This window comes from Pezoporus wallicus, unplaced genomic scaffold (genome assembly GCF_028554395.1).
Source record: "Pezoporus wallicus isolate ANWC-B61680 ecotype Strahan unplaced genomic scaffold, APGP_CSIRO_Pwel_v1 contig_6814, whole genome shotgun sequence".
Taxonomy (NCBI): Eukaryota; Metazoa; Chordata; class Aves; order Psittaciformes; family Psittacidae; genus Pezoporus; species Pezoporus wallicus.
The window spans coordinates 1,180,446-1,207,201 of record NW_026639755.1 but is presented as its reverse complement, the minus strand read 5'-3'; the positions used below and the strand labels follow the sequence as shown (position 1 = coordinate 1,207,201).

General features: G+C 46.6%; 1 protein-coding gene across 8 annotated transcripts in view; it reads left to right on the top strand.

Annotated features, from left to right (window-relative positions):
• Positions 1-4,566: 4,566 nt before the first annotated feature.
• Positions 4,567-26,756, top strand: part of SIDT1 (SID1 transmembrane family member 1) — a 36,841-nt gene continuing 14,651 nt past the window's right edge. For 7 of the 8 annotated variants that reach the window (XR_008972976.1, XR_008972975.1, XM_057415982.1 and 4 more), the window contains exons 1-10: positions 4,567-4,721; positions 16,667-16,788; positions 17,719-17,889; positions 18,093-18,138; positions 20,483-20,584; positions 21,787-21,870; positions 22,464-22,557; positions 23,638-23,709; positions 24,098-24,191; positions 24,935-24,978. Coding sequence is in view for 5 of the 8 variants with exons in the window: in XM_057415982.1 (XP_057271965.1) it covers positions 17,828-17,889; positions 18,093-18,138; positions 20,483-20,584; positions 21,787-21,870; positions 22,464-22,557; positions 23,638-23,709; positions 24,098-24,191; positions 24,935-24,978 (598 nt within the window). In the remaining 3 variants the exon portion in view is untranslated. Of the gene's footprint in view, positions 4,722-16,666; positions 16,789-17,718; positions 17,902-18,092; positions 18,139-20,482; positions 20,585-21,786; positions 21,871-22,463; positions 22,558-23,637; positions 23,710-24,097; positions 24,192-24,934; positions 24,979-26,756 lie in introns of those variants that run through there. The other variant, XR_008972977.1, reaches the window with a different exon arrangement.

Genomic DNA, 26,756 nt, shown 5'->3' with positions numbered 1-26,756 from the left:
TGTGACCAGCAGGTCAAAGGAGGTAATCCTGCCCCTCTGCTCTGCTCTCGCGAGACTCACTTGGAGTATTGTGTGCAGTTCTGGGGTCCTCAACATCAAAAGGACATGGAACTGTTGGAACAAGTCCAGAGGAGGCCATGAGGATGATCAGGGGACTGGAGCACCTCCCATATGAAGACAGGCTGAGAAAGCTGGGCTGTTCAGCCTGGAGAAGAGAAGGCTGTGTGGAGACCTCATAGCAGCCTTCCAGTGTCTGAAGGGGGCCTATAGGGATGCTGAGGAGGGACTCTTCATTAGGGACTGTAGTGACAGGACAAAGGGTAATGGGTTAAAACTTGAACAGAGGAAGTTCAGGTTAGATATAAGAAATTCTTTCCTGTAAGGGTGGTGAGGCACTGGAATGGGTTGCCCAGGGAAGTTGAATGCTCCATCCCTGGCGGTGTTCAAGGCCAGGTTGAACGGAGCCTTGGGTGACATGGTTTAGTGTGAGGTGTCCCTGCCCATGGCAGGGGGGTTGGAACTAGATGACCTTAAGGTCCTTTCCAACCCAAAGTATTCTATGATTCTATGATTCTATATGGACTTAAACTGTCTTAAAGAATAAGGTCTACTAAAGTTACAAAGTCACAAATAGATCAACACACCATCCACTTTGAAACCCCTTAAACCTCTCTGCGAGTATTATTAACAATCAAATATAAACATTAAATACTTAATACAAGACAGAGGTATTTCTCATTCACCCACCCTATTCTCAAACACCTCAGCCACCTATAAGAAAATGGGGAGCAGGTCCTATCAGATGTTGTAAAAGCCTGTTTACCCTTGAGTTCTTCTTGTTCTTCACATGCATCTACAGCAAAGTCTGAAAATGTTGCTTTATCTCTGCAGAAGCCAGCTGAGCATCTACAGCATCTATTAACTCACAGCAGAGCTTACATAAGATGCAGACAACATACTCAAAGAGCAGTGATTTAAAACCAAACCATTTGGTTTGTTATACATTTATACTCCTTCTCACCCCCTTCCAAGCTAGTATGATTTGGGGAATTCCTTTGTAACAAAGATCTTTCCTTTATCTTGGATGTTTTTGCAGCCCTGGTTACCAGGAGAAATGTAATTTCTCAGCTGTGTTGGTTTGTTTTTTTTTCTCCCCAGTAGCAACGAGATTTTCTACTTCTGTGCTACAGCAAAAAAAATAAAAAAAAAAAGAAGAAAGAAGAAATAAAAGGGAAAAAAACACCAAACCCACTCTCTTGTGAGCCTCTGGTTCAGCACAGTTCCTCCTTCTCCTGAAACACTCACAACCCTAGGATTTGCTTATATTGGAAAAACAGGCCACATTGGGAAATACGTGCCCCACACACAGCCAGAGGCAAGGGCCCTGAGAGCATCACCCCCTTCCTGGAGGTCTGACACCCTGGGCTCACTGATAGTACAGAGATAGTATAGCTGAGGGCTGCCCCTTTCCCTGCAGCGACCTTGGAGGCAGGGCTGCAGGGAGACCTCAAGGAGGCTCTGGTGCTGGGCTCTGCCTGAGCTACCACTGCAGCTCTGTGACAGCCAGGCCTGTATCTCCCTGGACCTGCTGACCAGCTTCTTGGCCAGATCTCAGACCTGCCTCACTGCTATGGACTTGCCTGCTGATCATGGGGCTGTGTCCAGCACCAACTGCTGTCGCTGGACCTGACTCATCAGACCTATCCCGTCACCATGTACGTGTCCAGCAATCTGGACTATCCATTAACCCCAGCTGCCATTTCTAGGCGTGCCCTGCTCACCTTGCACAGATCCTGTGGGATGAGGCCCTGGCCAGTGAGGTCTGTGCTCCACTGGCCATGTCCCAGCACTCAGCTCCCTGTCCTTTACAGAGCAGCTGGCCCTCACTGTCCCCTGATGCCAGAGTATTGTGGCACATACAGGAATACCAGGCTACTTCCTCAGACCCATGGTTTGTCTAGATCAGCATATTGTCTCTTACAGGACTAGTTCTTTTTTTCCAGAATACATGCTGCCATTCAAGAACAAGATCCAGGTAGAAGTGAAAAGGGAAAACAGTATACCCGTCTTTATCAAAGGGTCTGAGTGAAGAGTTATAAAGCAACTGACCTCCCTTTGTTATTTGAACAGATAATGGAACAAGCTGTTCGGCAATCAGTGTGCAAGCAATTAAATAACAATAAAGTAATGAGAAACAGGCAGTGTGCATTTGTCCAGAACAAATTATGTCGAAGTAACCTAATTTATTTCTTTGCTGAGATAACTGACTAAGTAGGTCCTGAAAGGAATAGATGAAATGTCTTTTGACTTCAGTAGGGCTTTTGACATTGCCTGGAACACCACCCTCCTAAAGGCAAATAGGTCTCAGGTGGTATTAACATGAGAGGTATGTATCATTTAAAAACAATTCCCAAACTGTAGCAGTGGATATTTTGCTGTCTATAGGAAGGTACATCAAATTATGAGATCTGATCTGTCTGCTAGGGTTGATTACTTTAACTAGTGACTGACCTTTGATGTCAAACTTCTGCAAATAACAGGGAGTCAGGCAGTACCACACTTTGGAGGCAAAGATTTGAACATCACTAAATGGCAGAAAGAGCCTCAAACCGGTGAGATGAAACTCAGTGAAGACAAGAACAAAGTATTACACTTCTAAAAGCTGAATTCTCAAATTTAAAACAAGAAAAAAATGTGAAGCCTTTGGTAAGATACCAAAAAGTATATCCTCTCAGGGCAAGTACTTTAAGAAATCTGTAATTATACATTGGAAAATGTGGACTATATAAAAAGCCACTTCTTCATCATGAGGACAGCATGACTGGGAAGGGACAGTGCACTGATAACACAGTGATCTCCCAATTTGAAATACACACAGCACCAAATGACACAAAAATCATTTGCAGCAGTCAAAACTACCTTGATTTGCAGAATACTGGCCTTGTGCCATCTGTCATACTGCTCTGAGCAACCTGTCATGGCTCTGATGTGCTCTCCCTGTGCCATACCTCCTCCTGTTGCATGAAGCCTCTCTTCTCTGGGAAAAGATGTTGCTAAAGGGCTGCTCACCCTGCCAGAGGGCAGTGGGTGAGAAGGGAGCTATAGATTCAGGAGCTCAGGGCTCCACAGGGTGAGGAAGGGAAGCCACAAGTCTCCCAGTGCCACCACTGCTTGAAGTCCCCTCAGGACAGGTCATACTGTGTCCCAGTAAGAGGCAAGACAGAGTCACAAGAGCTCAGAGGTGACATTGCACAGGTCTCCTGGTCTGCACAGCATAATAATACAGGCTGAGAGGCAAAACCTTCCTGTTTGAGTGTCCATCTTCTAGCAGAGCCCAAATATGTTTTTGCCCTCAATGCTACCCCCTCCTGGGATTCTGCGAAAAGGCAGGGTGACTTGAACAGCAGCCTGCTTCAGGACAAACACTGGAAATCACTGACAACTGTTTTGGTTTTGTTTCTTTTGGCAGATATCACACAAAGGCTCGAAGATCAAAACTACAGCGTAACACATGCTGGCTCTTTTCACTGAGCTTTGCAACTTTTCCTCTGAAGATGCCAAGTGACCCCCAGGAAATCTCTCAGTCTTGAAGCCAAAACCTAAGCTTGTAAAACTTCTGTGGCCAGCATCACCACCGTTGGAGACTGCAGACTGGCTTTATAAAACGGGGTCTCCTGCAAGTTCATCCTCAGTCAGAAAAACCTTTCTGGTTGCCTTCTAGTAACGATCTATCTTCTCTGACTTAGAAGTGCATCTCTGCCATGGCATGTGACACATTTCCCAGATGTGTTTTCAGCAGAACACAGAAGGGTTAAGCCATGCAAGAGACCCCTGGAGCTTTCGCAGCCCAACAGTATCTCTCCCACCTTGCTGAAAAAGGTTAAGGGTATCACAGTCATAGCAGTTTCACGAACGACTCAAAGAATGCAAGATGTACCAAGCCATGCTTGAATTAACGAAATTACGTTTTGCTGCAGCCTCTCACACCTTCGGACAGAACTAAAAGACGAGGGCATTTATCCCAAAGTTACGAGCAGCCAAAAATGAAGGCTGGGGGCGGCCCCGTGCAAGATACATTGCAGGTGCAAGCCGGCAGAGCGCTGACTCGGTGGGCTTGGGAGTGTTGAAGCCCCGCGGATGCTGCTGCCGCGGCCCCGTATCCATGTGCCTGACGGTGCCCCTGAGCTCACAGCACAGCTCCCCAGGGGGAAATGCTCCCTGACAACCATCTGCCAAAGCCGGCTCAGAATTTGGGGCCGGGCACAGGCAGGAGACCCTCCTCCCCGGGGCCAGCCCGCCGGACTCCCTTCCCTTTCCTCCCTCCCCTTCGCCTCCGGCCGGGCTGCAGAGGGTCCCTCTCTGGACAGGGGTGTGGGACTGCTCCCCCCTCGTGTGGCTGAGCTGTTCATTTAAATTGCAAATACAGCGGCTCAGCGCCCGCCCAGCTGGCGGGAGGTGGGTCCGGGTGCTTCACCGGTCGGCCGGCCGGCGTGAGGTTGATCCGTGGGACTGGCAGCGGCGCGGACGAGCCCATGGCCCGGGGGACGGCCCCGGCCTCCGGGGCTTCGCTCTGCGCCCTGCTCTGGGCAGCGGCGGCAGCGGCGGTGGCCGGCCCCGAGGGCAGCCCCGCACCCGGCGCCTTCGGCCGTGTCTACCGGGGCAACGTGAACATCAGCGCGGAGCGGGTCTACGCCTTCGCTTACCGCAGCCAGCCTGGGCAGGTAGGAGCTTCCCGCGGAGCGCCGGCTTCCCCGCGGCAGGGACGTGTACCGGGGCCCCTCGCCCTCTTCCCGCCGATGTGGCCGGAGGTGGGGGGAACCGGCGCCGCTGCGTCTCCGCCGCTCTGCGGGAGGGGGCCGGGCTGCCCCTCAGCGGCCGGGGGGTCCTGCCTGCATCCTCCTGCCGCTGCGGGAGCCGGCCGCGGTGCACCGGTGGGCTCCGCTCGTCCTCCCGCCGGCTTCCCTGGCACGGCCGGGACACACGGGGCTGAGGGGCCAGAGGACACAGGGTGGGCGGTACAGCCTCCCGCATGGGGGTTTGGTAGCCAGTGCTGCCAGCAGCAACATGGGCTTAAAGTCTAGAAGGGAATTAAGAGGATAATAGTACTATCTAAAATACATATATCTATATAAAAGGGGTGTGTGTGTTTGTGCAGTTAATAAGCCTTTTAAAATACCATTTCCCACGCTTTAACACTCCTGTAGGATCAGGGTTCGCTCCCCTGGAAGGTGAGACAAGTAAGGTGCTATGTGAGGAGGCTGCCCAGCAGCACTGCTAAAGCCATGGCTTAGTGATGGGGGGAGGAAACCTCTCATAGCTATTGCGGCTTTTTTCCCCTTCCCCCCCTTTTTAATGTCGTGTTTATCTGAGGAGCTAAGTGGTACCTTGGAAACTGTCCCCGTTGTTTGGATTGGGTTTTAATTGCTGGGCAGGATGTTCTGATGAACCAAAAAGATGGTGAACCTGGCAAACGAATCTTTGCTCCTGTCCTCAGCTGCACAGGACACGAACAATTGGAAAATGCAGCTTTTCCCACACTGTATTTGTCATATTTCAATATGAAGGGAGTTGGTAGAGAGCATGATAAAAGGGGGAGGAGGTGAAGCAGGGGGAGATAGTGTTAACCATCCCTTTGGGAGGCTTTGCTTTACTCTGAAATTCCAGAGCTTTAAAGACTCCTCTTTCTTCTATTACGTGTGTTACTATGTAATAAAATGCAGCTGGTATTTATGGGGCAGGAGTTGCGTGTCAGGGCTGTGACGCAACTGAGCCCAGCATTACTTACCTCTTAGGTGTCACTACTGAACCCAGTAGGCCAAAAGCATGCTTTGGGCATGAGCCTCTGTGTGGAAGCTGATGGTGATGTGCATTAGGCTTTTTCAGGTGTTACACGTATTGGGTATTAGGATGAGAGTCTGTTGGCAGACCATGTGTTAGTGGGGCTTGTTAGTAGTGACAGCTCAAGTACTGACTGCAGCCAAAATGAATCTAGTTCTTTTGATTTAATGTCTGTTAGTGTGTGTTTGCCAGACACGTTCCATAAAGAAGGAGATCTAGGGTGATGGCAGAGTGGGAGGAGGCAGTCAGGGAGCACATGGCTGCTCCGTGGTGTTTGTGGGCATTGAAATGCATTTGTTGCTCAATGGCACTAGACCATTCCTATGGCTGTGAAGAGCCACCTAGTCCAGACTACTGCTGCATTTAAGCATAAACTTGAGTGGACTGATCTCCATGTTCCTGTGTGCTGGAACGTGAAATTTCTGCAGAGATGCTGAGCAGGTCAAGGGCATATCTAAGATGGGAAACCTCTGGTTTGAGGCTTAATATTTTTTTAATGCAGAACTCTCTAAGCACTGCCAGGAATGTGCTTTAAAAGGGTCATGCAACCAGCTCCTGCTGTGAAACCTAATTTGGAGGAGAAAGACCACTTAAAGATTGACAGTTCCAGGTTTTCTGGCATGGGATGCCCAGAACAGGTTGTGAGGATAGAGAAGGTCCTAGAGAAGAGAATGCTCCAGGGAGACCTTATTGTGGCCTTTCTGTATATAAAGGGGTCTTATCAGAAGGATGAAGAGAGGCTTTTTACAAGTCTGTAGTGACAGAACAAGGGGCTACAGCTTTGAAATGAAGATAGATTTGAGTTGGATGCAAGGAAGAAATTTTTTTACAATGAGAGTGGTGAGACACTGGAACAGGTTGCTCTAAAAAGTTGTGGATGCCCCATCATTGGGAGCATGCAAAATCAAGTTGGACGGGGCTTTGAGGAACCTGATCTAGTGAAGATGTCCCTCTGCCCATGGCAGGGTGTTTGGACTAGATGATCTTTAAAGGTCCCTTCCAACTAAAAGCATTCTATGGTTCCTCACTGAGAAGCCCTACAGATGCTGTTCCTGAGCTGAAGCAGAAGCCTGCAAGAAGGTGTCTGGCATAACTAGGATAATAGCTGCAGGTATGCACAGCCCCCTTCCCCCTACAGCCCTGAACTAATGAGAGCCAAACACGGCTGGGTCTCCTCTTGCCAGCCTGGTCAGAAGCAGAAGTTGATCTGTTCTGGTGATCCTGCATCTCCCTGCTGATGAGGGTTGTTTAAGGTTTAGAAGCTTGATAGTGGAAATCTTGATTTTAATCTGGTACCCTGCTCTTGTGGGCAGGTATTTCTTGTGCAAAAGTTGTGTAGATACTTAGGGAGGTGCTGTCCTCTGGGTAGTTATTGAGTCTTCTGAAGGAATGTAAGTCCTGCAAAAACTCATTGTACTGGTGTTTGCCTTCCACTGCAATCTTTAGCCTTGAACTCTTAGTGAGTGAAATGTCAGCCATAGTTTGCCGGTTGCCTGCCACTTGCAAGCTCTCTGCTCATCTTGGGCTTTCTCAGTCTCTTCCTGTCTGTGCTGATGGCAGGTCAGCCAGAAGCCTCTGATACCTTGAGGCAGATACCACATGGACCATTAACCTGAGTTACAGGAAATATAATTGAATAAAAAGAGCATTTTCTATGTGGAAGGGTTGCAGTGGGTGAGTTTAATGGCTTTCCCTCTGAAGCAAAGTCAGGGCCAGAGTGGTCTGGCTCTGAAATGGATATTTTTTTTTTCCCTGAGCTGTAAGTTCTGCTGGTTTGCCCTCTCTGCTGTTCTCCCTCATGAGGGCAGGCCTACAAAGCAAGGGATGACATGGAGCCAAGGGTAAGATGTAAGAGCTGAGAACCCATGATTCTTTGGATTTGTTCTGGTTGCACATGTGCTATGGCTGCCTGGGCACATGTGACAGTGCAGCTGGATATAGCAAGTGTTTGAATGATGGATGAGAGAAAGGAAGTAATTATATTGTAAAACCATATAATCAGAGAATGGTTTGGGTTGGAAGGGACCTTAAAGCTCATCTAGTTCTAACCACCCCTGCCATGGGTAGGGACACCTTCCACTAGACCAGGTTGTTCAAAGCCCCATCCAGCCTGGCCTTGAACACTGCCAGGGATGTGGCATCCTGTTTGGTGCTTTAGAGACTTACCACTTTCTGAGAAGTGTTGTGCTTGCCTGATCTCAAAGGATGTTCTTCATCCACATAATCTTCCTTACTCCTTGGGATACAAGTATGCATGCACAAGGGAAAGGGAAAAGCAAGTCCTACCAGACTGTTGACGAGCAGATGCGTACAAGGTTAAGAAAGTACAACTTAGGCCTCTGGAGCACAGCTGCTTTGAGACAGGCAGATGACTTCCCTTCTGTGCAGCTCTTGGATGTGTAAAATGAAAATAAGGTTACTCGTATGCTGTTCAAGTCACCTAGCTGGAACTCTGATGCACATATATGTTGCCAGGTCTCTGTGTGTGTGGAGCGGGAGGAATCCTCCTATGTGCTATGCAAGCTTCATCTTGTGTCTTGAAGTGGGAGGTGTCAGGCTTTTTTTGTACTTGGCAGTTAGGATTTAGGACTTAATTCCTGAGGTGGAACTGTAGGGTGAAGCCGTGTAAGGAGAAGCACAGCCGCCTGTGCCGCAAGTCTTCTCAAGATGGCCTGTGAACAGAGGGATGTGAGAAACTGCTTCCTCGTGGTGGAAAGTCTCCATTTGTTCTAAGGTAGCCTTATTGCATTTCTAGTTCCCTTCTCCTCCTGGCTGCACTTGGGAATCTTCCCCTCTGCACAGCTGTTTGTTTAATGTTTAACTGTGAGTGTAAAAAGGACAGTAATAAACCCAGCTGTTGTGCCTGTCACTGCACCCCTGTTCTAACAGCAAAGGCAGATGTGCACTATCACAAGTCTGGTTAACAGTTACTTGAGCAAATAGGATTACTTATTTTAGTATTGTTTAAACTGGAGTCAGTCAGGATGGGGAAAAAATGAGCACACTCATGAACATCTCCAATTCAACAAACTCAACTTGGGAGGGTGGAAGGAAGGAGAACGGATTTGCTGGGGCTACCTGTGCAGTGTGTTCCTACCTAGAAGACTGAACAAGAGTTGTAGAATGTTTCTGGTAGATTTACCATTGACTGGAGAAGCCTTTATGTGACAAGTGAGAGACCCTGCTTAGTTCTGTGCTTGCAAAAGGCAAAAAATGAGTGTGTGGGAGTACCAAAGGAATTCGAAGTGAATGACTCCACCTCTGTAAGCTCTGGTAGTTGCTAGTGGTTGATTTGCTGAAAACACAAATACCACTAATATTGTGTATGTGAGTATCTCCTGTACCATGTCCCAAGTGGCGTAGGACAGTATTATGAGGAAGAAGACTGCTGGAGACAACAAAAGTTCTTCCTAAGTTGGAGCTCAGGTCAGCTGTAGGCATGATTTGGGAAATACTTGATTTCCTAACTATAGTCCAGGTATCTCTCGGGAGAACAAGTTTCCATCTTTCCATTTGTAAGCAAAGCTGCTGTAATCCAGATACAGCTCTTGGACATTCATGCAGTGCATCTTCGTTGTGATAAGCCCAAAAGCTGAGCAGTGGGCTTGCACCTATATGATGAGCTCAAGCTGAGCAGTGGGCTGCACCTATTTTAGGAGAAAGAGTGGGTGATATTTTCCTCCTCTTCCTCCTCTTCCCTTGCCAGGACTAGGAACAGAGCCTCAGTATGTTACCATATGGCCCAGCCTTACTGTAAGCTGTGATTGGCAGTAGATTAAGCTGTGTCTTCTTGTGCCCTGTGAGGATGGGTAGCTCTGGAGTGCCTCTTTCCTATATGGAGTCTGTCTGAGGGATGGTAAGTAAGAAAGAATTACTCTCAGTGAATGAGTGACAGAGGCTGTGTGCCACCATGGAGAGTTGCTAACATCATTACCTTTCCTTCCTTTATGATTGCAGATGTGAAAAAGTTGGCTGATCTAAAGGAAGAGGGGAATCAACACTAGGAAGAACAGAATTCTTTTAGTTAGATGTCTTAAGCTTTGTGACCCTCTAATAGAGACCAAGTGCTTTTTCCAGCCCAGAGAGCATAATGCATTTGGATTCCTCTGTTCCCTAGTGAATGGGTCTCTTATATCCCAGGTGTAGATGGCAGCTGCACTTCCTTTGCTCTGGGCAAAGAGCCAGAAATGGAATTCACCCTCTGGGGTTTTGTGATGAGTCACTTGCTTAGACCAAAGCCATCTGTCATAGCTACAGGGAAACTCCTTGATCTGCTACAGGGCAGTCTGGTTTAATAAGTGGCAGTGATTAAATCTTCTGTTTCACAGGTGAATGTAGGTCCCACTCCAGCAGCAGCCATGTTCATTATAAAAACCTCTAGAAACCATTTTTTCACCTGGTTTTGGGCTTCATGTATAGAACTCTTCTAAACTGCCTCAAAGCATTCCCTTGCTCTCCTGTGCGCCTTCTCCATAATGTTAATCTTGGCTCTAGTTCAAGTTTCAGCCTACAGCTATTCCATGCATACAATAAAACTGTTATCTTCTGTTTGGGGGTGGCTGAACCTTAGCTATATTGGGCAGCACAGGTAAGGTTTTGTCTTCCAGTAATGTGAGTGGAAGCCCAGCATTTTAGCCACAAAGATGGAGGTAAAACACAAGTTGGGACAACTATGAATGTTTGAACAAGAAGATCTCCTAAGGTCAGTAGAGCTTTTGTTACTGCAGGGTCTCCAGGACCTGAACACTGTTACTTTTCAGTTGCTGGAACTAGTCTGTTCACCACAGGATGCTGGAAGTGCCTCAGCACACCATTTCTGGAGCCTAGTATTAAATTTCTTACGAGGTAGAAATGTTGGCACAATGTCAGATCAAGGAAAACCAAAGCAAGTTCTAGTATATAAAGTCTGAAGCCGAGCAAGGTTCAACAGAATCCTTTTGGAATAACTTTTGTATATCTAATTAATCTCCTTTAAAGGAAACAACCAACCCTAGGAGATGACAGCATAGCAGTGTAGAGCACACAGCACTTGGAATGCTCTTGCCGCTTCTTAGCGGGGTTTCTTGGCTGCTCCTCACCCTGTGTGAAAAGCTCTTGCTTACAGAAGAAAGCAAAAGTACACTATGACAGAAGTGGAGTGGGGATGTACTGAAAACACAAGCTGGACTGTTGTTTTCTGCAGCAGAAAAAACACAGTCTTGGAAACTTTGGCTCTGGCAACAATTGGAAATCCTCAGTGAAAGAGCGATATGGGAGGTTGCTTCGCTTTGAGCTGGGGATGAGATTGTGTGCCCACCTTAAATCCCTTCAACTGAAGTTATTAATTAACATTGTAGGATTTTGTTCTTTGTGGGTTTCCCTACCTGGAGGGGAAAAAGAGAGCACATCTTGAAGGAGGATATCAGTTTGCAGGCTTCAAGAAAAAAGCCTGAGATCCACTCTGGTTTCTTGCAGAGTGGCCTGCAGACCTTCGGATGGTCGCTTTGGTGCTGACAAGTACTTTACTTTTATTTCCAATGTGTAAGTTGATGCTGTCAAGCCTGGTAACTTGCCATTGAACTGAAGCATCTCTTTTGAATTTTGTTCTTAATCTTCAAATCACTCTCTTGTTGGGCTGCCCTGTTGTTTGAAATCAAAGACACTCAGGTTTTGTTGTCTGTGTCCCTCCCCCCTGCCACCCCTTTCCCACCCCCAAAATGTTTCGATTAAAACGCTAAAAATTGCTGAATAAGAGTAACTTCATCAAAGTGTCCCCCCTGGGTTTGAACCCTTTCCAAGAACAGTGCAGCTATTTGTATTACAAACATTTGCATTGAAAGTGGAGCCTGAAATGTCCTTAAATAACTTGTGTAGAAGTTGTTGGGTAGAAAGCTTTTCCTACACAGACTTCATCTGCTCTTTTGGGGGATATTTAGGGAATGAAAGTGCAGCCTGTAAAAGCTGTATTGCAAGGGTGTGCCATCTGCTTGGGTTGAGAATATAGTTTAGTGTGTTTGCATAAGCAAATGTTATTTTCTGCTGTGTGTACTTAGAGAAACACAGGATTTCAGAAACGGCCTTCATTTCTTTATGCTTATGTTTTTCTTTGGGCATGGAAACAGCTACTTCAGTTTGTTTTAAAACAAATGAACAACGGTTTTAAACAAAGAGATGAAGGCAACATGTAGGATATGTAACTCAGTCCACAGCTGAAGTGTCACTGAGGTGAAGAACCTGGGAGCCAAGAAAAAAAACCAGATGTTGATGTTGTGACCGTAATCCCTGGAGTTATTGCTGTGAGCTTGGAGTGGGAGCAGATTTGGGAAGATTCTAAACACCCTTGTTTCAAGGGTTGCCCTAACCCAGCGTTCCAGCTCCTGTGGGTTAGGAAGATGCTATTTATTAGAGAACAGTTTGTTTCTTAACTGGCTCTTCAAAAAAAGAACTTATTTTCTTTTAATGTCTTCCTGAAGCCTGAGGGTAGTCAGGAACAGGCACCTCCTTCATCCAGCATGCCTGCTCCTGGTTTTTCTTTCTGGCTGTCCTGGAGGCTCCCTAGTGACATTGGTTAGAGGACAACATTTCAAAACCAGGAAAAGGTAAATATTAACATGCTTTGTATTTGTCTTCCATTTATGCTGCACAGATACTCTTGCAAACAAGTGAACTCCTGGGAATGACCACGGCAGACAGTAAATCCACAGAGCATGTTTGCGCAAAGTGGAACTTTGAAATGAAAAATACGAATCCTGGAACAATTACATTAATGTGGCTGTGGCTGTGCCTGACACACTGAGTCTGCTGCTTAGTTTATGCTGCTTAGGGTATTTAATTCTCCTGGCAGAAATGCTGGAAGAAAACTGTGGGCCAAGGTTATTTGACAGATGGCTTTTGGCAATTAAGACTTATTGATGTTAGGGCACAAAGACAGAGAAAGGCTGAAAGGGAATGCTCCTCTGAGCTCCATTTATTTTGCTGTTAGACAGAAGGAGTGCTCATATCTCATAAGAGGGCAGGAAAGAGGTTCTGTAGTGCCTGTCACTGTCTCATATCTATTCCTTCAGGGTCTCAGCTTCCCACTGTTGTGTTAGTGGGAAGAGCAGCTTAGTTTGGTACTGACAACTATGTACTTCATTCATTGCTTCAATTGCTGTAGCCCATCCAACTGCGTCCTACTTCACTTAATTTTGGGGTTTACGTATGATGAAGCACCTCTTTCTTGTGCAACAGCAGCAGTTCCATGGCATTTGTAGACGCACCCTGCACTGAGACCTTCCATTGTAACTAGCAGCCTCCCTGTGTGCTTGCTGGATGTGTTCCCTGCCCACTGGATTGGCTTGATGCCTTCTCAGGTCCATACCCAAGTGCTGTTGCAATTTGGACAGATAATCCCCAGAGGTCTTGCAAGGAGTGGCTTGTGTGTAGGTGTGGCAGAGAACGTGGTGGAGCCCTGGTGTGATTTGAAGGCTTTGCTTGGTGTGAGGTGGTGGAAAGGAATCCACAGGAAAGCTCTGGAAAAGCTTTGCTTGCAGCAGGAACTCTTGTTGCAACCTCCTGCCTGCCCTTAAATTCATATCCCCACAGTCTTAAGCTGATGTGTAATCTCTGTGAGAAATGCAGACTTAATAAACAGTCCAAGGACTCTTTGTGTCAACAAGAGTCCGGTTTGTTCTCCTTTATGTTTGCAGCCGTGTTGCTCCTGTTCAGCTGTGTGAATTCAGGCCCCGGCTCCTTCTGCCTGTTCCGATCTAGAGTATGGTATCCAGATATGTTTATTTCTTTCCTTTTTCCCCCCTCCCCCTATCTCCAGGGTGGTGATAGAAACAAAGTACAAATATTTGTCTTTCCTGGTCTAACACGTTTTTATATAGTGCTGAGAGCGCTCTCTTTATTCAGCTGTCTGACTGCTCTGGCCACCTCAAAATACAGAAAAAACCTCAAGGTCACTCATCTGAGAAACAAAAATGCGATCAGCTTGGATGTTGAAGAGGGGAGTCACACATGGCAGAGGCTTGGCAATGGGAAGGAATGTGAGGAGCAGAAGTCTCTGAAGCGGTCCTGCCCCTGCCTCGGTGCAAAAGGAGTGTCCTCCAAGAGTCATCCTGCACAAGCTTTGGTCATCAGGATCAAAGATTAGGCTAGATGGAGGTTTCGTCTTGAGGAGGTCACTTCCACTAACTTTATAACAACCTTGGGATGATAATTCGTGGAATTGCATGAACAAAATTGCTTGGAGGTGTGTTTGCAAACACTGGAGCTTTGGGGAGCACCAGGGTTCAAAAAACAGGCAAGGGGCTCCAGGTGAGATATCAGCAGAGCATGAAGGAAGAGAGTGAGTTGCTTGAGTGCTGCCCAGAAGAGAGACTACAGATCTGTCATCTGGGGAGCAGAGTATTGCTGGGCAACTGCTGGAAGGAGCCGGAGGGATGTGACTTGGGAGGGAAATATGCACCCCAGGTAGCTGCAAATGTGGTGGCTTCTTGGCCATTCAGTACTGCAGCAGGAAGGGGACAGAGCTGTGAGCTGCAGGCTTTATGATACCGTCCCTCTTAACGTGATGTTTCTGAGGGTCATGCAGTACAGACTATACAGGGAGAAGATCTCGGGCTTTGAATGTCTCAGGCACCACCACAAGTTAATCTCTGAACATGTTGCTTGTGCCCTTCTGCCTCTTCTTGCACACTTGAGTCTCGGCATCTGTAGAATGGAGATGATTATAGCATGTCATTGCAGAATCAAGAGACCTTTCAGTAGTTGCATAGTAACTATATGCGGGAAGCTAAAACTCACAAGTCTTTGCTTACCTCAGCAGGCCCTGCAGGCATCTCGCGTGGCACTTGCCACAGCAGCAGGGCTGCATGGAAATAGAAGATCAGTCTTTAACAGCATGGATTAGTCTTGGCATTGCTTATTGTTAGTGAAGTAAATGTCTAATAGGCTTGGATTCATAGGCAGGTTTCTCCCTCCCTTCTCTCTCCCCACCCCTCCCGTCCTCGAAAGAAAATTGACTGCTTAGACTATGTGGGGCAGGCTTAAGATCTCAAAAAAGAAATCCTCAGTGCCTAGAAAGGTTGGCCCAGATGATGCTAGATTCAACAGTGGACATTAAGACAAGCAAGAGGGTGTCTGGGTAAAAGTGTGTGTGAATGGAGCACTAATGAGTCCCTGTATGAGCAGTTGAACTGTTGGGCTTGTCTAGGAAGTTCTTACAGAGGTGGCCTTGTGTTGTAAAAGATGAGGGGGTCACATGCTCCCCAGGTTAGCCTTGGGCAGTTACAAAGCTTTCACACCTGGAATACTGTGTCTAGTTCTCCTCAATACAGCAATTGTATGGACTTACTGCCAGTCCAGTCCTATGAGGAGAGGTTGCAAGGGTTGGCACTGTTCAGCCCAGCGAAGAGGGGATTTCATTACTGTGTATAAAAACCCGATGGAAGAAGGGGGAGCTGGCCTCTTCTCAATGGGTCCATGGGTATTAGTGACAGGACAAGGGGCAGTAAGCTGAAACACTGGAAATTCTGCATGAACTTTTTTTGTTCTTTCTTTTTTCCTAACTGTGAGGGCAGTCAAAAACTGGAACAGATTGCTTGAGAGGTTGTGGAGTCTCCATCTGTGGAGATATCCAGAACCTGACTGAGCCCTGAGCAACTTTGCCTCGAGCAAGATACAGTAAATTTACAAAAGGTGGGGATGGGATGCTTGTGTCATGTTAGGTGCTGTGAATTACTGTCTCCTGCAAGGGCAGGAATTGCTGTTTCAAAATGGGTTTTTGATAGAGACTCCAAAGGAAATTAGGCTCCAAGGCTTGCCTGTCCTCTTTGGATTTAAGGGCTTGTCTCATCAAACGGTGAGCTACCTGTGAAGGTACTTGCTCAATGTATGCTTAAGCTGCAATCCAGAGGAGCTGTTCTTCTGCTACCTTGCTACCTCTGGATATTTTTTCTACTTTGCTGTTCTTGGAGGACATACAGTTAAGATATCTGTGTTTCACTGATCAACTGAGAGACTATTCTAATTTTTCAAGATGTGGTGGGCTTAAAATGTGTGTGTCTTATCTACTTCATACGCTCTCATATCACATCATATCATCCATATATCATCAGTCATCAGTGTCATCAACAGAGGTGTGCTGTCTCTTCTGATAAGTTACATTCTCATACCCTGTTTTCTTTAGCGACGTGTGCAGCTCTGGAGAGAGGGATGTTCTCTTCAAATGGAAATGGTGGCATTGCCATTTGGTGCATACAGACTGCTTGCTTGCTTCTCAAAGCAAATAGAAAACTGAGGGCATTCTACTCCACAGCCATACTACCTCTGCAACTGTGTGGTGGCCAGATAATGTAAGGAGAAACTCCAGTTGCTGGTGCAGTGGGTTCCATTAAAACCCTTGCTCACAACCTGAAGCAGCCTTCCTTGTGTAGCTGAGGGCAGTCAGCAGTGTATTCTTGTTTTGTTAGGTGGTGTATGTATGGGTTATAGTCATCTCGCTGTTTTGTGTGTATGTTTGCTTGCTTTCATAGCACAGGTTATTCAGGTTGCTCCCATTTGGGTAAGTGAATGTCTTATTACATCTGCTGCATCTGTCCATTGTGTCTTGTCTGACAGTCCCCTCTGACCTGGGAACAGGGCTGTGATTCCGGATTAGAGCAGCAGCAAGGAGGCATTTCTATAAATGACCTCTGGATCTGAATGAATAACCAGTGCAGTGACAGTGTTGATCTCCCTGTGGATATTGCCAGCATCTAGGTCAGACTGAGGAAGGGGGCAGGCTTCTTCCACCTGGATTTGAAGCTGTCTTGTTCTTTCCCTTCGGCTAACACCCATCTGACTTTCCTTTCTCTTCCCACAGGTTGATGCAGTGCGGGTGTATGTGAACAGCAGCTCTGAGAACCTCCAATATCCTGTCCTGTTTGTAGTTCGCCAACAGAAGGGAGTGCTGTCATGGCAGGTCCCACTAATTTTTCGAGGCCTGTAAGTACTGGAGTCTCTTCCTTGTAACACGCTTGTCTGCTAGCTGTATCCCTCATCAGCCTTTCTCAAGTGCTACATCTTGCTGCTTGTGTAGACCACAGGGCTTGGTTGCAAAGCGTGATTGCTAACTGTCAGCTGAACACAGGAAGACTAGGATTTGGTAGGTAACCTCTTAGTTGGCAGCCTGCTTGGTTTCTCATATCTGTCTGCTGGGGATCTGCCTGTATTGCTAGTCAGTGAATCTAACACACAGCACTGTTGTCACTTCCACAGTTGCTTACGGTATGTGCAAGCAGTTCTTGTGCTCAGGTTTGGAGCAAGCTCTCAGAAGAGCACCCTAACTGCTGTGTTACAGTGCGTTTGGGCAATAAGAGCTCTCCTCTGTTTCTCACACCAGGTACATCTAAGCTGAGTCTGTTATGGCTGCTGGTGGTTGTTTTGGGAATATTTTCTTTGTGAAAGTGATGCTGATGTGTATCTTCAGCAATCTCAAAGCCCATCAGGCTGCAAGTACTGAGACGTTGCAAGCATCTTAGACCACCTGAGGTGGGAAATTTCATCCTGCCACTGAAATGCTGGTGCCTGGCAGCAGATACCCTGCAGTCTTTTGCCTGATGGCTGTCCTGGGCTGCCATTGCTCTCTCTACCTCCAGCAAATGGCAGATGTGCTAGATCTGCAGATGGAGCAGGCAGCCTTGAGGGAAGTGAAATGTTGGGGATGGCTACTCCCTGATGCAAACCACAAGATGCAACAGAGGTGGAGTTTGAGCTCTAAATAAAAGGCTCGATGATCTTGGTCTTTCAGATTAGTATTTCAGTTATGCAAGCAGGGGATTATGTCATTCTTGGAACTGCCAAGGAACTTTTTAACTGCTTTCTCTCTCTTTTTCCATCCAATTTCCCCTTCCTTCCTTCCCCTGGCTGTTGTAGGTATCAGAGGACCTACAATTACCAAGAAGTGAGTCGTACCCTCTGTCCTTCTGAGCCAACACCTGAGACAGGATCCGCTGACCAGATCATATTTGTGGACGTTGCTTCCATGGCACCGTTTAATATTGCGTATGAGCTACTAGTCACCAGGCTTGAGAACTTCCAACTTGAGTAAGCTGGGATGTGAGAACACAAATGTAATTTCTTCATGTATCTGTTCCATAGGGATTTGGTTAATCTGCTGTGACTCTTCCCTTTTTCCTTCTAAGAACAACAAAAGGAGATTATGTTTTATTTTGCTTAATCTAAAGGTATTTTTTTGAGTTCCAGCTCTGAAAGTTTTAGACTTCAACATGCTGGCATTTCTTTTGTAGGACCAACAAAGCCTTTAACTTCACTGCCAGCCCATCTCAACCCCAGGTAAGGAGGTGTACTGTGTGTCTTACCACATCCAAATGGTTGATGCAGTCCTTTGTTAGAGATAGCAAAAACCTTACATGACTAGGTAATTTCTCTTAGGATGCAGGGAAACTTCCTTCCTCTTGAATTTTCTGTGGATATAGTAAAGAGGTAACAGTGCTTTAGCCCCTCTAGGGGCATGGTTTGGTCCTCTTGCAAAGCAGTTAAGTAAACCAAAAAACCATGACCAGAGCAAATGAGCAGTGTCTGTAGTTCAGGAAATTCCAGAAATGTACAGAAGGCCAGAGGCCATTGGACTGCTACACTTAATGGGAAAGGAGATGGTGTGCACCAGTATCTTGTTCCAGCCATTGCTGGTTCAATTGCCTAAGTGTGACTTGCCAAGACGCAGTCTTTACTGGAGAAAAATAAATAAGCTAATGATACAGCAGAACTCAGACTGCTGTTCCTTGCTCATGGCAGCAAGGTGACTTTGGAGGTGCTAAACTAAATGCCTCATTATTACTTCAGAAGAGTGCACACATGTTCAGCACATCTAGCTGAGCAGCTCTGTTTAGAGCCCTGCAGATACTACAAGTCCTCTCTTGAATGAAAATGCTGTTGGCAGTAACTATAGTGATACAGGAGCTCTTAGAACTGGGGAAGTATGTAATTTACTCAGGCTGTATGGTACCCCAGTTCTGTTTGTGCTATCACTGTTAGTAACGCCACTTAATTTTAGGTTTCCTATTACCAGGCATTCCAGCTAATCTTTTTTGCTGTCAAATGTCTTAAGCTGGTTTGCAGTTACATGCAGTATTTTACATTATAGAAGCAATAGGAAATGGTGGTGACTCTTTATAAACCCTTGTTACTTAGGATCTTGTAATTTGAATGTTGAGTCTTTAGGATGTGGCCTGGAATTAACTTTGTGAGTTTGGTCTGTTATTTATCACAATTAATAATATGAGATTGATGACTTTAATTACAGACCAGATGTTAGAGAGCAGAAGGTGCTTCTTCATTCCTATAGTGCTGAGGCTTTTGTATATCAAAGTATTAAGTAGTTTTCAGGGGGAAAAAAGGCAATTAAAAAACTATATGGGTGTTGGAATAGCCCTAAGACTGGAAAAAAACTGAAGGACAACTGAAGGAGTTGTTGTCTGGAACTCAGTTCATGCCTTAGGGCAGAAGGAGAAATTAGAAGTGATTGTATAGGTCAGGAGTATTGCCTGAATGTGCTTATACCACACACAGCCTATGAAGCAGAAAACTGTAGGTGTCAATGCCCCTTATGTTAATTCTGTACTCTGGTATAAGCGTGGCTTAAAAAGATGATGATAGAGAAGTCCTCATGGGTGACTCCTTCAAGGACCTAAAACTTCCTAAGGGTAAACTCTGGGGTGAGGTGCCCATCAGCCCCTTGTGGAAACTGTGGTTGCGAGCCTGTGCAGCCGCATCTGGGCTTCAGGTAGGTTGATGGGAGCCCTTGTGACAAGCCTGCCTGCTGGCACAAAACACCCTCCTCCTTCAGCAGCCAGTTGGTGTAGGACCTCAAACTTTTAATGGAAGAAGATGCAAATAACGCTATTTCCTGGGACATCTTTTGCCCAGATCTGAAAAGACCCTTGCTAGGACAAGGAAGGGTATTTCCTGACGCTACAGACTGTCCTGTGGGCCTGCTGAAAGTATGGGAGCACAAACCTCACCATTCCTTGCCCCCAGAGGAAAAGTAGGAATATTGGCAGGTGTTAGCATCTCCCAGGTTTTTCAGAGCTATAGCTGAATTATTTTTAAAGCTGAACTGGTAAGAGAAAACCCCCATTACCCTTTGCCCTCAAACCCAAAAATCCTAAATCCTACAACAAATATCAGGCACTTATTTATGAAACACTTGACAGACTTTCAAGCATTTGACCTAATATTTCTCCCAGTCTCTTTTTGAGGCAATTCATCTGAGAGAAACTCTTATGATATGTTCCTCATAAAGTACAGCTAGCAGTATGGAAACATCTGGAAATTGTTCATGGCAACATAAAATGGAGTAGGGTATAAAATGAAGTCACTTTAACTTCATCAGGTAGAAAAAAGCTTAAGGGGAGCCGAAGCTGTGCTGTATCTTGCATGTTCAAGGTGTGTGTGTCTAACAGCGTGCTGTGCAAGGGGGGGAGTTGTCTGTACGTATTTAATCCGCTCTTCTGTAGCATAAGGTCCTATTATTTGAAATCTGAATTTTTGTGAGAGGCCTTCACATCCAAGCCCAAAGCCCAGCTTTGGCTGTGCAGAGGTACCTTAGGGAGGCTATGAAGCTCCTGGCAAGGGGGATTTCTGGACCGTAACTCTCAGCACTCTGCTTTCTCCTCAGTATTTTCTGTACAGATTTCCTCAGGATGTCGATTCAGTCATCATTAAAGTGGTGTCTGATGCAGTCTATCCATGCTCCGTTGTCTCCGTCCAGGACATTGTGGTAAGCCTGAGCAGAGAAGAGTAAGGAGTTGCCTGCTGGAGCATTGTGTCCTGCTGTGAAGGGGGCTCTGCTCCAACAAAGAGAAAAGACCTAGTCTTTTCTAGGCCTTTTTCACTAGGGCTTTGCCCTAGTGTGGTGGTGGTGGTGAAGAGAGGTTCCCTGAAAGAGGAACAGAAACTGTGGGAAGGAGGCGAAGACAGGGCTGCTTATACCCAGATAATAATTGTAAACAGATGAACAAGCTGTTTGTCTCCAGCCTGTACACAGGGCATTTGTTATGTTCTCCTTGTAAGGTTTAATATCTTGCTGCACTGTGATATGGGTCTTTGTCTCTGTGGAGTGGTGTTGGATGGAATGCTGGTGGCTGAGGGAGGACAGTGCTGTTCCCTTGATGGAGCCTTCTCCTGGCTCAGGGCAGCATGGAGAGCTTCTGACTTCCAGACAGGTGTCTCCTCCTTTCCCATTCTATTTCCTCTCTATGCAGTTACTCATCCCTTTTTGTGGGAAGGGGAGATCAGCTGTTCCCTGTCGTAGAAGTTGGCTGTTGCTTGTAGCTGGGAATAGCCCCATATTTATCCTCCTTTCCCAGCTCCCTGAATGATGCAAGAACCTGCACTGTGGAAGCAGCACGATGGTGACAGAGATGCATGGTGCTGCACAGAGGTGCAGCAGCCTTGCCTGCTGGCTCTGAAATCCTGGCAGTCACCTTTAATACCTGTGGTGAGGAGAGGAATGAGTAACATCAACTCCTGCCCACATCCTTGTGTTTGAATGGTAGAAGGGCAGGAGTGGAGACTGACAGGTGATTTTCAACCTACTAGATATTAAGAATAGTGGGAAAAAGTAAAATGAGGGCAAGCACTTGGCATATAGTACAGACTGCAAAGCATGACACAACCAGTGTACAGCTGAGCATATGCACTGCCCTGTGGGAATGATGGAGTGATCAATCTGGCTGAATGCTTCTAGGATTAAACTGCAGCCCTCTTGTGATAATGCCAAGATCAGTAAGTGCAGGCCACAACTGGTGACTTCAGAGCAGCTTTCCTCACTTCTGAATGGGTCCTGGTTGTTCTGTTCCCCTTGTTATCCTGAGCAGGGCCTTTTTTCTGCTGTTCTGCATTGTCTGTTCTCCTGCAGGCTTCCTGTGAAATTAGTTCAGATTCTGCCCCTGGTTTAACCCTTAGTTGTGTCTGTTTTAGTGCCCAGTATATGACCTGGACCATAATGTGGAGTTCAATGGTGTTTACCAGTCTATGACTAAGCAGGCAGCCATAACGGTGCAGGTAAGATGCTGATTTTTGTCCCAGTGTTGTTTTTGGTTATTTTTGGGTTTGGTTTTGTTTGTCTGTTTTACTGGCTTGTCCTATGCATTCCTAGCTTGCTTTTGATGCTGGTGTGCTGTGAGCTTTTGCTTTTTAGGTCGGCTGATCTAAGTGGAAGAAGTGATATTACCTTTTACTACAAAACCTTGCTTATGTTTGCTTAGGTAGGTGTGTTGTGCTTTAGGTACTGAGGTTCTAGATCAGAGTGGCTGCAGCCAGGTGCCTTCTCTTTGAACCTGGCTCTTCTACCACTGAGTGGTGGTCGTAGAGCCTTCGTAATAAGCAAAGCTTAGGTAAAAGTATTAGCTTGCTTGTACTGGGGCACTGCTGTACTGCATAGTGTTGAACTCAGTCAGCTTATTGTCAGCAAGGAGGAGAGGAACACCCCCAGAAGCCAAGCTCTGTGCAGAACAGGCAGATCTCTGGAAGGCTGCTGCCTGTCTAGTGACTAAAACCTGATTTCTGGCCTCTTGGAGCACTGCCTCTGCTTTGCATTGGAGGGAGAGGCTTCTTCACATCTTAGGGAGTCTGTCCTCTTCTATCCTTCTGTGCAGAGAAAAGATTTTCCAGGTGAGCAGTTCTTCGTTGTATTCGTCATCAAGCCAGAGGATTATGCCTGTGGGGGTTCTGTGCCTTCTTCTGCTCACGGTAAGTTGTGCTAGGGGGTGGATTTGGTTGATGTTGGAGCAGCAGGAGTCCTTTGGGACCTTATTGTGGGAGGACACAGGTTGGTCTTATAGCTCTGTCTCTTCCACATACCTGTGAGGAAGAGTGAAGTATAAACTTGATATTGTTGGATAGGTTACAAGTCTTGACCAATACAGGAGGTGGCTGGCTGGTACAGTGCCTGGCTTACTAGGGTTATGCGCTTGTCAGAAGAGTCACTGGAGTCTTGGGAGATGGCCAGGGAATGCTGTTTACAGCTTTTTGGAAAAGTTAGTCATTTTAGGATGATAATTTCACAGATACTTTTAAAGTCTCTCTGGTTGGGAAAGGCAGTAGAACAAGTCAACAAATCTATTGCCTTTCCCAACCAGAAAACACTGTGTTCACTTCCTGTGCAGTGGTAAAAGCAAAGCCTTCACCACTAATGTAGTGGCTGTAGCTGGAGTGGGGACATTTGTATCCTCAAAGCCAGATGGCTTCCTCCTGTATGAGAAGCTAGACTGCAACCAATAAATATACTGGGCTCCCTCTACGGCCCCTTCCTTCTACCTATCTCCCAATTGCACCCTTAAAACAAGAGTTGGCACCTTCTGGGTGTCTTTGCTGGTAGTTTTAGGATCAGGTAGAGTTGTACTGGCAGGGTGTGCTGAGCCCTGCTGAAACGGAGCCAGTCACGAGTGTGGCAACCTGCACAGAAATGATTTGCCAGCAGAGCTTTGGCCAAAAGAAAAATGGTGTCACAGTACCTGTAGTGGGAGAAAGTGCCCTCTGGGGACTAGTTGAATAGGAGATAAGATGCTCTTTGGATTCAGGCATTCAGACCTGAAGAGTGTATGGAAGGGTCAAGGACGGATTTCTCATCTGAAAACCAGGCTGTGGATAGGGAGGAAGGGAAAGTAAAGGCTGTGTGTTGATACGTCTGAGTAAGGTTTAGAGCAAAACCACACAGAGGTGATAGTGAAAAGCCAGATGCTGGTGTTTTTTGCAAGTGCAGAGAACCAAGATCAGAGCCAGGGATTTAATGTTTGGTTTTATATTTGCTGTACACTTTGCCTCTCACAGGGAACGTCAACCGTACCTGGAACCTGCAGCGGACAAAGAACCTTCAAGTGACGATTGTGCCCTCTGTTAAAAGTCAGTGCCTTTGGGCAGAGCAATGCAACTTTACTTGGCCCTTCTGTGTAGAAGGGTATGGCTGGGCTGGCAGCCCTCTGATGGGATGGTGAAGAAAGCACTAGCAAAGGAGTCAAAACCCAGCTGCAGCCCTGATCCCTTCCAGGAGGTGCTGTGTGGCACAGGGTGGTCTCATGGGCAGACCAGCTAGTGCTGGGGTGAAGAAATGGGGGGAGACCTTGCAACAGGTTGTGGCAATTCCTCTTGAGGAAAGCAGATGGGCTTTGGGGGGCTGTTTTGAGTTGGGTGTTGCCACCAGGTGGTGGTGGGAAGAGCAGGATGGGAGCTCTGGCTCTGTGAGGAGCTGTCTCTGCTCTGCATTGACTGATAACGCTGTCTCCTTCCTCAGAGTCTGTTTATGTCCAGGCCATGTTCTTCAGCTTCCTGAGTTTCCTCTCCTTTTACCTGGGCTCAGTGGTTGTTGCTTTTGTGCACTACATCAGGTGAGCTGAGGGGTTTTACAAGAGCAACCTTTCATCTCGGAGATGCCTCACCCTGCAGTACATTTGGGGCCAGTGGGGCAGCAAGCATCTGAACAGAGCAGTGAAAGAAGTCCATGACTACTCAGTATAGGCACCTACTGACCATGAGCCAGATGGGGATCATGGCAGTGTGATACAGTGTGCCAGAGCACTGTGGAGAAAAGGTACTTCACAGTGCTGGACTGAGTACTGCAATACGTGGCAGTGACTCAAATAGGGCCCTGGAGTCCTGAGAGTGCTGGTTTCCTTCCTGACCTGTGTCCCCTGCCCCAGACTTTGGTGCCTGGGCTTGTGTTGAGGAGAATATCTGTGTCTGAAGTGAACTTGGGCACAGGTACCATGACAGGTTGTTCTAGGGCAAAAAAAAAAGGGGGAGGAGGGGGAAATAAAATCTCTCCCACCATGCTGAGCAGTGTAGGATGGGATGGTCATGTAACTGGTTGTCCTGCTGGATAGTTGAGACGGTAGAATCCCTTCTGTTGCTTTGGAAATGGGAGAGGTCGGTAGCAGGCAGTCATGGCTGAACCATGGCTGGTCCAAACTGTTTTCCTTTTTTATTGCTTTTGTTTCTTTTATGGTTTATCTATATTGGGTTGGTTTGTTTTGTAGAGGTTGTACCATATTTACCTATTGGCGTCCTAGATATGGCTGGCAGGTGATGGGCTTTGTTGGCTATCTCATGAGTGCTGTGTGTTCCTTTTCAGGGTTCAGAGGAAGGCTTCAGCTGGGAGACTGTGTCCTGAGGATGGTAAGGTTTTTCTTTCCTCTGTGACAACTTTTAAATGAATAGCACAACAAGTACATTCTGTCCCTTCTAGCTTTTTTCCCTGTACACATACCAAGTAGTTCCTGGTGCTAATAAAAGATGTTAGAGCTTCCTCTCTGCCCTCACAAGGGTGCCTGAAGCAGGCTCCCCTGAACCTGGTCCTGACCCCGTACCCCAAGGAGCTGGCTTTTAGAGGGGTAGATGAAGGGTAAACCTTGGCTAGATCTTGTTATCAACTAATGTTCTTGATGCCAGGTCTGTTCATTTCTAAGCAGGGCACTCTGAAGTAGCCAGCTCTTATGTTTTAAGATTTCATCTCCCTGCTTTAAACATAGGGTCTCTGATTTTTTAAATTTAATTTATATTTTAGTTTGTTTTTAACTGGAAAATATTTTAACAAGTGAATGAATGACTGATACAGTTTGGTTGTGCTGCTTGTGTATTTACTTGTGGTATTGGATTCAGTTTACTTTATCCTGCACCCACCTTTCAACATGCTGCAGATTTCTGCTTTATACAAACATAGCTGCAGCTGACAGGGTACCAGTGGAAGATGGAAATTTTCATCATGTGAGGAGGGGCACTGGGAGTTCCTGCTTTTCGGAGCAGTGTTGGAGGCTGTTTAAATATTTAGTGCCTGCAGAATAGTTCAAAGCACTGGTGGTGTTAAGGACATTGTCATTTGTACTCTCCTCCTGGAGAAAGGGAAGATGTTGTTTTTTGGCAGCATCGAAAAGTTCTTGGTGTGTTCCCTTCTTTAATCCTCAGCTCCTTCAGTCTCTCTGGTCTGCATGCCACCAGATAAGCATATGATTATAACTGAGCTGTACTTAAAAGATCAGCAGTGGAGCTTCACTCTGACCTGGCATTGCTTAGATTAATGTTTCTGCTGAGGACCTGAGTATATATGGATTCTTCAGCCACTGAGATCCACATATTCATCCCTGTATGTGGAATGTGTGTAAAGGTTTTCTTCACAACCAAATGAGCAGGGGACTGTAAAAGATGTTCTTAAAAATAGTCTAATTTTAAGTCATTTGGGATGGATCCTGCTGTGAGACAACAGTAGGTCTTAAGCCACTGGAAAAATGGGAAGGGCCTGTGTGTCGGGAGTTTGGGAAAGCCAAAAGGACCTGGCAGAGGCTGAAGGCTATGAAAGAGCTCCAGGGTGGTGACAAGGGATCACTGTCTAAGGCAAGGAGGCACAGCCTCAGCTGCCTGAGACCAGGAGCCTCAAGGAGTGCTGCTGGTGCTGGAGCTGAGGGTTCCTGTGCTGAAGGCAGCTCAGAAGCTGCTTTCCAAGCTGCCCCGGAGAGAGGTGCAAGTTAAATTCTGGTGGTTGGGAAGTCCCTCCAGAAGCTGCAGGGCACAAACTCTGTGCTCAGCACAGATCTGGAGGGTTCCAGGGCAGGGAAGAGTCCTGAATACCAGCCCTGTGACAGGGCAGAGGAGCACAGTTCCTTCACAGCTCCTCCCAGAGGTATCTCTCCTTCTGTGACCTGTCCTGTTCCTTGTACTCTGACACCTTCACATGCTTGGCACTGCACATCAGAGCCACGTCTCCTCTGGGGAGGAGCTGTGTCCTACCCACATGCTGTTGCTTTCTCTATTGTGTCTCTGCAGGGTGTGTATCTGACTGATGCCTATAAAATGGTAACTAGCATCCCCCTGTCCTCCACATCACCAAGGGCATGCTGGCTTTCTCTCTTGTGGTTTTTTTTTTTCTTTTGTTTTGCTTTGTTGTTTTTTTTTTCTCTTCC